The sequence below is a fragment of the Alligator sinensis genome, unplaced genomic scaffold (genome assembly GCF_000455745.1).
Source record: "Alligator sinensis unplaced genomic scaffold, ASM45574v1 scaffold221_1, whole genome shotgun sequence".
Classification (NCBI taxonomy): Eukaryota; Metazoa; Chordata; order Crocodylia; family Alligatoridae; genus Alligator; species Alligator sinensis.
The window spans coordinates 2932000-2942675 of NW_005841948.1; the positions used below are offsets into that span (position 1 = coordinate 2932000).

General features: G+C 45.4%; 1 protein-coding gene across 2 annotated transcripts in view; it reads left to right on the forward strand.

The window, feature by feature from the left end:
* The first annotated feature begins 299 nt into the window (after positions 1–299).
* Positions 300–10676, forward strand: part of MSRB2 (methionine sulfoxide reductase B2) — a 32155-nt gene continuing 21778 nt past the window's right edge. Inside the window, exon 1 of one of the 2 annotated variants that reach the window (XM_006020170.3) lies at positions 300–463. In XM_006020170.3, coding sequence (XP_006020232.1) covers positions 445–463 — 19 coding nt within the window. In that variant the 5' untranslated portion in view covers positions 300–444. Of the gene's footprint in view, positions 480–10676 lie in introns of both variants that reach the window. The other variant, XM_006020169.3, reaches the window with a different exon arrangement.

A 10676-nucleotide genomic window follows, 5' to 3' on the forward strand; every position in this document is an offset into this window, starting at 1 on the left:
GCAGACTCTTACCTGATCAGGAGCCCATTTCCAGGTTGCAGCTAAGGGCCTTGTTACACATTAATTTTAGGCAGCTGCTGGAGTTCTTAAACTCTCAATTGTCCACACATTAACACCAGAAACTAGTTTTAAGCACACTTTAGGCAGCTTAAAGTTAACCTCTACAGGGCAGGTTTCTCTCTCATCCCTGTTACCCAGCTCATGCTCCATTACTGCATGGCGACTCTCCATAGATATGCCACCCAAGTTGCAGTCCTTAAGCATCCCAGGATGCAGTATCCTCTCCCTGACCCTTCTGTTCTGTGCGGGCAAACTTTCAGTTTCTACCTCCTGAACTCTATTGTTGAGGGGGCAGTTCTGACACCAAGCCAACTCCCACCCCCAGGGGTGCAACCCTATGGAAACAGCTTGCAAAGCATATGCTAGCTAACCAGGTCAGAGGGCATGGATGAGTCCAAGAGGGGTGAGTGGACAACAAGGTAGGGGGCTGGATTGAATGCCTGAAAGCTGGGGCTTCCTTCCTGGGACAGGGGCAGTAGCTCCCCCAAAAGTGCCTTCCCTCATCACTCCCACCTCCCAACCATCCCAGGAAGCATGACTGTCACCCCCATCCACAACCCAATCCCAATATCTTAAAACATGAGACCTTTTTTAATTTACTCCCTCTTTTTAAATTCCTTTTTTTTTTCTTCTTTTTATTTTATCCTTCAGTGAAAGGCTTCCTTCATTTCACCACTCGTCTTCCACCCCCCATTTCCTTACCCATCACCATCTCCTTAACTCTCCGCTTCCCAACTTCATGTCCCTCCACCCCTTCCAGAACAGAAGTAGAAGCCTGTCCTGGCTCTCCAGCCCTGTAGTGGCAACTCACAGCTATAGCTCCTAATTAGGCCCCTGCTCTCTCGTCCTTTGGTGCAGTGGTTTTCAAACTGTGGTCAGCGGATCCCTGGAGGTCCGCAGATTATGTCTAAGGGTTCCATGAAATATGACTATGATTGATCAAAAGTATGTAAAGACCCACACTTACCATTGAAAGGGATCTGTACCTCCAGTTGAAAATTTTAGGGGTCTGCAAATGAAAGAAGATTGAAAACCATTGCTCTAGTGGTAAGTTACAGTTGTGCAGGCGGGGGACAGTCAACAAAGGGTTTTAGCCTTAAGATGTGACTGCTCCAAACTTGAGCTTGCACAAACACCGAAAAACAATTTGATCAGCTCAAAGTGTGATGTGTAACGAGGCCCTAAGTCACAGATATTTGGTGTACCTGGTGCTTACACAGGTATATACTATAGAGTGGGCAGGTTCTCCATCACCTTGGAGAGGGATGTGGAAAGGCTGAGTATAAACAGTTTGGGCTGGAGCATGATAAGAAACACCACCATGAAACATGCTTCACCTACAGGCTCTCACTTTGTGCATGCTGCATGCCAAAGAAATGTTGTGTAACTGCTAGTGGAGCAATGCTGGGTCTACTCAATGTGGCAAACCCAAGACGGAGAGCTAGAAAGCAGGACTGGGCACATGCCAAAAACATAAGAATGTAAAAAATGCCATGCAGGGTCAAACCACAGATCCATGTAGCCCAGTATCTTCTCTTTAGTGGTAGAGTGTGGATGCAAAGGGATGGGTACTTAAGCAGGGTATATCCAGAATATCCATCTCCCTGGACCTTCCAGCATTCAGAGACCTAGGAAGTCCTATATTTGAAGCTCCACCATATTAATTACTACATTGAATACCCACCAATATACCTATTCCCGATGAATTTGTGCAGTCCCCTCTTGAACCCAGTTATCAGCCTTCACGTGTGACCTTATTTTTGCTCATGGTACAGGCAGAGTAGGAGAGGAGCAGGACTTGTATCCAGGGCAATGCTCCGTTGCAGTGTGACTTGATGTGGACATGCCCTTTCTGTACTTGTGCTTGGTACTCAAGCACTACCCCCCGTAGTGCCCTTGAAGAATGCTAGCCTCTTCAAAGAGGATCAAAGCTATGTCCCAGCACACTGCTTACCATCCTGCAGGGTAGAGCAGCTCCAACAAGTGTGAATTTAAATGTCTCCATGAGCTTTTGCTGGGGCATATGGCTCTACACATCACAGCTCACTGTACAATAAAGAAGCCCTTAATTAACAATATGGTTTCAGTGAGTGCTGAAAATCAAATGTGATCATTAACTAGACTTAGTCGCATCCTTCCTTCAGCACCAAGGTTTATGATTTCATGAACTTTGGCTCATGATTAGAAAGCAATTACTGGATTTGATAATGTGATGTGTTGGATGCCTTCGGCTTCCACTGAATTTACCATCTTGCAGGGCTTAGCATTTAGTGCACAGGGGATTTGTCTTCCCAAGTTCTGAACATACAGCAATAAGATCTCAGTCTCAAATTTAACCTTTCTACTAGATGTGGTCTGAACAACAACTATCACCTTACAGTATCTCTTTTAAACACAATTAAGTTATCTTTATTATTCAACAATTTTAAAATGGTTATTTTCATGTTATCTCAGCAATAATTAACCAACACCAAATCAGAAACAGAATTATGAAATGCAGCCAAAAGTAATAACTCCTAATCTGCTTGAATGATTCACTTGCAAATCCATTTTTTAATAATGGTCCAAGCCCTGCAAGCTGAAATACATATATGGTTGCAGAGAGATATTTAAGAGCATAGTTATTGTACTCACGATTACAAATCAAACACCTGTGTAAGCAAATAGCCAATTAGGTGTCTAAATTGCTCTTTACATGTATAATTGCCCAATCTGTACTCACCACTATGATCACAGATTTGGAAGGGACCTTGTAGATCATCTACTTAGACCTCTTGTACTCGTACAAGATTTGTGGTTTCTGCATTGTGCCAGACAAATGCTTGTCTAGCCTTTTCTTGAAAACTTCCAATGAAGTAGATTCCATAAAGAAGACAACTTGTTACAGTACCCTACTATTCTTAGTTAGGAAGGTTATTTTTAAGATTTAATCTAATCCTGCTTTCTATAATTTAAACCCATTGCCATACATTCTCTCTGTGGCAAAAGAGATTTTTTCTCCAACTTCTTTTATGGCAGCCTTTAAAGTATTCAAAAACATTTATCATGTCATCTCCCCTTTAACCTTTTCTCTAAGATAAACATATCTAGTTCCTTCAGCCTTTCCTCACCTGGGTTCCCTTCTGACTGCTTATCATCTTTATTTTTCTCCGTTGGATCCTCTCCAGTTTCTCTAGCTTCTTTTTACAATGCAGTATCCTCAGCTGAACACAGTCCAGAGGACTAACCAGCACAAACACCTCCTGTATCCTGCATACAATGCTTCTACTAATGCAACCCAAAATTTTATTTTTTTAAGACAATCTAATTACTGACCCATGTTGTGCTGGGGGATCCACCACAATCCCCAGATCCTTCTTGGCAGTGCTACTGCAGTTATCCTCTATTCTGTATGTGCCCCTTCTTATTTTTTCTTCCCTGATACTGGTATTCACAAATGTAGGAGAACAAAAGTACATATTTGTGCACACAGATATTGGGTTTCTTTTTTTTAAATTACAAATTGTCTTCAGATAAACTTAGCAGTAAATGGCCTGACAAGGAATTTTAAACTGATCTCATTTTTTGTCTCCTAGTAAGAGGTGATTGAAATCTGTCAGGCTTGTCTTTTTATGGCCTGCTCTGTGCACTGCTAATTTTAGTGCTATCCTTAATAGCAAAGATTAGACTTTTACATGTTCCTATGCAGATTACAGGAGGAAAGTCAGGAAAATTGACAGGCTATAATAGCTTTCTTTTCCTAGACTCTCCTCACTGTTACATACCTGAGGGAACATTTACTGGCATACTCTTCACCCCCTTACAGGTAGTCTTTAAATGCCTTTACCTGCTTACCACAACAACCTAATTAATTTTCCCCTCATCTCCTAGTTTGGAGGGTAGAGTATTTTACCAAATTAAAAGCAGTGCCTTATCATATGTGTTAGATACTGGTGAGCCAATTCCAGTCTCATTCTTCTATTGAAGGCAAAAGGTGTTGAGCCCATCTTTCTGAGGACAGGACTGAACCTGATAGAAAGCCTCCTGATTCCCTAGACCCTTCAGCTTTCTTAGTTTGCTAGAATTAAAGTGCTAAAATGGCCTAAATGTTCTCTTTTTAGTAGTGTGAAGATAATGCACATATACTGCTGTGTAGTCTCTAGTGTTTTTTTACACTTCAACATAAAAATGCTTATTTCTGTTAAATGCCTGAAATTACAGCAGGGAACAAGCCTGTGGAAAATCCTGCTACTCATATTTAAGAGCATGGGGGTAGAGCTGCTAAGATATCCTGCTATGATTTCAGAAGCATGAGTTGAAGGCTTGTCCAGAAGGCTATCTTAGGTGATCCAGCTATAAACAGATACATGGTCATGTGCTGGAGAGTCAAAAACAGCCAGATATGATGTCAACCGTATCACTCCTTTATGTGTTGGCTATAGAGACGTGCATGCCTTAACCACTCTAGCCCGATGGGCTGTACCTGCTAAGCTCAGGTAGTCACTGGACTTTTTGATATATATGGAGAAGGAGTTGTGCTCTTTGGACATCATTTCTTCTCAGACTGAGGGAGAGGGGAGGAAGGAGCCTGTGATATGAGAAACAAATATAAACAGCAGATGTGAGGAGTTTGAAGTGGATCTGAAAGCAAAGTAGCTTCTGACTCCAAAAGTCAGGGCTGTAGGGACCAAAGATTGGAGCATAGTGATGAGTCAAAACACAGGTCCAAACTCCACTCTGATTACATTGTAAATCTGTGGAGAGATTTATACCAGTTTAAACAGAATCAGAAGTCGACTAACAGACTGTATGAATGGCTGATTATGTGCATGCTGTGTTCTACCACATTTCCTACCTATGCCCTAAGCAGTACAGACTAGATGAAAACAAGACACAACTGCAAGAACCTTCTCTTATGGTGATTTACCTGATCAAAACTAGCTTAGCTTTTAAGGCAATTGCCAATGAAAGAAAACACTGGTCATAAGTACCTGCTGCTTGTATTAGACACACAGCCATGCTCTCAATTTGTGCCAATTGCATGGTATAGATAAGGGAACACACGTGATAGAACTGTGCATATGAACACAGGAGATTGGTTCCTACTGTGAAAATCAGACTCCTTAAAATCTTCCTTTGCCATGTCTGTTTGATGGGTTTCTATGTTTATTAAACTTGTCCTCAGATTGCAAAGTCAATTTTGGATCTTAAAAGAAAATAGGAAGATGAAGAAATAGATTATGAATTGTGTAGGTAGCTAAATAATTAACAGAAGTTGGAATTACTTGCAGGAAAACTATATATGGTTTTATAGGGGAGATTTCTGGAGTAATATCTAGCCTCTACAGCTAAAAACATTAATATAAACACGTATAGCTGATATTTATATCAAAACACCTTAGTAGGACACCTAGGTATCTATCCCATTTTATAGATGAGGGAACCTAAAGAAATTAAATGATTTGCCCAAGGTTAAATCAGAGGACTAGATTAAGTTTTCAAGAGCAGGTTAGATAGACACTTGGTTGGGGTGGTTTAGTCAGGAGTAATCCTGCCTTGAGCAGGGGGGTGAACTAAATGACCTCATGAGGTTCCTTATAGTCCTGCTTTCCTATGATTCACCATAAAGTCTATCCAGGCCTGTTCTGCTGAGCAGTTGATTAGAAAAGGGAACCTGTGTTGGTGAAAGGCCACTTCTCTGCAAGACAACTTGCAGGGGATCAGCACCACATACAGAAATGCAAAGTTAGTTTACACAGTTGGCATGGTCCTGGAGACTTGGGGCAGCATGTGTTTGTATACAAGTCTGTCACCCTTCAGAACCTTTTTTTTTCAAATCTGACTTAGGCAGCAAGTTAAAATGGGTCTGGGCTCAGGCAGGCCTCTTGTGGTTGTTTTTATCACAAAACCACTGAACAACTGGCAGTTTCTACTTAGAACTAGTCTATAATTGCAACAATGTGATGTGGGGCATTGCAGGCCAAGAATAAAATGGTACAAGCAGGGAAGGGTGAAAAAAAAATAATATCCAGCACAAATCATAGGATCACAGGGTTGGAAAGGACCAAGGATCAACCCCTAGATGGCCCTTAAGATCCATCTGGTCCAAGCCTCTCCACAAATGCAAGATTTACTATTCCTGGAGAGACAGATGCCTCTCTACACTCTTCTCCTCCACTTCTTCCTGATTTGGTAGTCTGCAGAGGACCCTCACCATAAAAATATAACTACTGCACTTTCTTCAGATCTGCTTTCTTCCTCTTGATCCTGGGAACCACCGCATAATTAGAATCATAGAAAATTAGGGTTGGAAGGACCTCAGGAGGTCATCTAGATCAACCCCCTGCTCAAAGCAGGACCATCCCCAACTAGATCATTCCAGCCAAGGCTTTGTCCAGCTGGGTCTAAAAAAACCTTGAAGAATGAAGAGTCCACAACCTCTCTGGGTAACCTGTTCTAGTGTTTTACAACCCTTCTAATGAGAAAATTCTTCCTAATATCTAACCTAAACTTCCCTTGCTACAACTTGAAACCCTTGCTCCTTGTTCTGTCATCTACCACCACTGAGAACAGCCTAGTTCCATCCTCTTTTGAACCCCGCTTCAGGTTGCTGAAGGCTGCTAGTAAACCCCCTTTGTCTTCTTTTCCCTAGATGAAATAAGCCCAGTTCCCTCAGCCTCTCCTCAGAAGTCACGTGCCGCAGCCCCATCACCATTTTTGTTGCCCTCCACTGGACTCTTTCCAATTTGCCCACGTCCTCGCTGTAGTAAGGGTCCCAAAACTGAACACAGTACTCCAGATGTAGCCTCACCAGTGCTGAATAGAAGGGAACAATCGCTTCCCTTGATCTGCTGGCAACACTCCTACTAATGCAGCTCAATCTGCTATTAGCCATCTTGGCAACAAGGGCACACTGCTAGCTCATATTCAGCTTATTGTCCATTGTAACCACCCGGCAGAGGCGATGCATAGGGGGTGCATGCGGGTGCACATGCACCCGAGTGTGGTGGTGCACCCCCTACAAAAATGTGCCGTCAACACTGCCGGCAGCACCTGCAGGCAGTCGCTGCTCGCTACCCCGCCATCAACACTGCCAGTGGCATCTGTGGGTCGTCCACGATTGGTGCTGGCTGCCGCCAACGCTGTCGGTGGTGCCTGTGGGTGGTCATCAATCCCTGGTCAGTGCTTAGCCGCCCCTCCCCACCCCCGGCTGCCTGATCTGCGGGAGCTCCCAGCTTACTGCCGCTGTGTTTTTGCCACCGCGGCCAGCACAGCTGTCTCCCCCCAGCCACTGGGGGCATGTGCCGTTCATGCCCCTTAGGTCCTTTTCTGCAGAGCTGCTACACAGCCAGTCAGCCCCCAGCCTGTACCAGCGCATGGGATTGTTCTGTCCTAAGTGCAGGACTTTGCATGCGTCTGTGACGGGCTAGCTGGCAATGACCTAGCCCAGGGGTTTTGAAAGGCAAAAGATGATTGGAGGACTTGGGATTCCCTTTCCTCACAAATCAGGCCCCAGAGATTCACCCCTCATGTCCCCTGATTGGCCCGTGGGTCACCTGGAGGGGGATAAAAGGGACAGCACGGCTCACTCAGGGAGAGACCAGTGAGGGACCATGAGGAAGGAGCTGGCAAGAGCTGAGCCAGCGGGGTGGAAGCAGTTGCCCCAGAAGAGCCTGAAGGAGGACCTGCAGGCAGCAGTTGGACCCTCAGCAGCATGGCGTGTGGCCGGCAGGAGAGGCTTCCTGCTTCAGCAAGGATCTGAGCAGTGACCTGAGGGGTTCCCAGCTCGGCTTCCAGCTCCTCCAATCAGAGACCAGGCAGCTCGACGTGAGGCCGGGGCTCCAGGAAGGTCAAGACCCCTAGCAGCTTGGAGTAGTGTCAGCACTGGTGGTTGTGTGGCAGTGTTTCTGCTTACAATATGGGAGATTCAAGTCCTAGTGATTTGGAGTGAGTGAGCTAATAAGGAAAAATTCCTCTTGCAGTGGAAAGGGGCCATTGTGTTTTCTCCCCCTCTAGGTACCTAGGCCCTATATTTCTTTGTCCTTTGACATTTTGTATTTTGTGCCTTTTTTTATATTTCCCCAACCAGTATTGCTTGCTCTGCTGTTCGTGTTTTATATTTTGTTAACCCTGTCTTTTGTCAGTGATTGTAAGCGTCTAACCTTTGTTGAATCATGCCCCCTCGGGGCACTGTAGTGTCCACTATACCCCCTGATTATGTTTCCAGTATTGTTCCGTCATTAAAAGATATATGGTTAAGTCCCCAGTGGTGGTCTGGCTCTGCTCTATAGGGGGAGGAGAGTCCCTACACCTCCCACAGCACTTGTGCACCTGCTTTGATCCCTTCAATTGGAGAGGGGGTACCTTTTGGAGTACTGCCTGGGTTACATGTCCTTATTGAACCTCATGAGATTCCTTTTCACTCAATCCTCCATTTTGTCTAGGTCACTGAATCCTAGCCCTACCCTCCATTGTATCTTACTTCTCCCCGCCCCAACTTGGTGTCATCTGCAAACTTGCTGAGGGTGGACTCTGCCATCTTCCAGGTCGTTGATGAAGACATTAAACAAAACCAGCCCCAGGACCAACCCCTGGGGCACTCCACTTGATACAGGCTGCCAACTAGACATTGAGCCATTGATTACTATCCTCTGAGCCCAATGCTCCAGTCAGTTTTCTATTCACCTTACAGTCCATTCATCTAGACCACACTTCCTTAGCTTGCCTGCAAGAATGTTGTGGGAGACCATATCAAAAGCCTTGCTAAAGTCAAAATATACCACATCCACTGATGAATCCATGCTGATGGTTCCTAATCACCGTCTTTTCCTACAAGTGCTTAGAAATGGATTCCTTGAGGATCTGTTCCATGATTTTTCCAGGGACTGAGGTGAGAATGACTGGTCTATAGTTTCAAGGATCCTCCTTTTTCCCTTTCTTAAATATGGGCACTATGTTTGCCCCTTTCCAATCATCCAGGACCTCTTCTGATTGCCATGAGTTTTTAAAGATGATGGCCAGTGGCTTTGCAAATTCATCACCCAACTCCCTCAACACCTGTGGGTATATCCCATCTGGTCCCATGGACTTGTATATGTCCAGCTTTTCTAAATAGTCCCTAACCTGTTCTTTTACCACTGTTAGCTGCTTGTCTTCTCCCCAAACTGTGGTAGTCTGGGAGCTGACCTTGGCTGTGAAGACTAAGGTGAAAAGGGCATTGAGCACTTCAGCCTTTTCTGTATCTTCTGTTACAAGGTTGCCTCCCCATTCAGTAAGGTACCCGCACCTGCCCTGATCCTCCTCTTGCTACTGACATACCTGTAGAAATGCTTCTTGTTACCCTTCACATCCCTGGCTCGAGGCAACTCCAATTGGGCTTTGGCCTTCCTGACTTCATCCTTGCATGCTCAAGCAATGCTCTTACACTCTTCCCAATTACTTGTCCTAGTTTCCACTTCTTATAAGTGATTTAGTTTACTGAAGAGTTCCCTGCTAAGCCAAGCTGGTCTTCTGCCATACTTGCTAGTCTTCTTGCGCATCGGGATGGTTTGTTCCTGCACTCTCAGTAAGGCTTCTTTTGAGTACAGCCATTTCTCCTCTTCAGGCTGGCTTGCCCAGGGATCCTGCCCATGAGGTCCCTGAGCAAGTTGAATTCTGCTTTTCTGAAGTCCAGGGTCCTTACTCTGCTGCTCTTCATCCTTCCTTTCCTCAGGATCCTAAATTCAGTCATCTTGTGGTCACCACTGCCCAAGTTGCCATCCACTAGTAACTAATACACTCCCCACCAATTCATCCCTGTTTGTGGGCAGCAGGTCAAAAAGAGCATGGTCCTTAGTTGGCTGCTCCAGCACTGGCACCAGGAGGATGTCCCCACCACTCTCCAAAAACTTCCTGAATTGCCACTTATGTTTATGTTAATTCCTAACATAAATACAGTATCACCTTCTTTTCCCCAAAACCTAGCACTGCAAAACAATGAACACCCCTCAGCACTGACACTCTAGTCATGGCAGTTACCCCAGGTTTCTGAAATGCTGATTAAGTCATAATTCTCTCTAGGTACTATGGCTTCCTTTCACCCTGCACCGACACATCTAAGAAACCTTGTGGTCTGTCTTGTTGCTTTTTCTTACGTATCTCTTTTGGCCATGTTGTGGTTCCTCTGCCCTTTTTCAAAACTATTCTTCTTCCAGGGGTGGACCCAGAGGGTCCTTTGAGTCCTGCTTCCCCCACACTTTAAAACCAATGGCCTGGCAGCGGGAGCATTTCTAGCCAGGCAGGGCTGAGCGAGCCGCTTGACTTCATGGCTCATTATGATCTTCCTGATCCCTTCCAAACTCTTCATCCCAGAGGTGTTACGGGAGGGGTCTTGTTTGCCATGCCCCGGAGGCTCAACCAGCGCCTTTCTCCCGCAGTGCGCTCCCTGCTGCCGGTCGCCAAGCCCCGTCTCGGCCCCTGAAGCGGCTGCCTTTACCTCGGTCTCATGGCGGCCGCTGGCAGACGGTGTAACCCAGCCCTCAGCCCCTGGCCTGTCAGGAAAGCGTCCAGCTGATTTGTAAGTGGAGATGACACCTGTGGTGTTTGAGACGCGAGGAGCGCCGCGCCGCGCCGCGCCACCCACAGCACGGCACGACGCA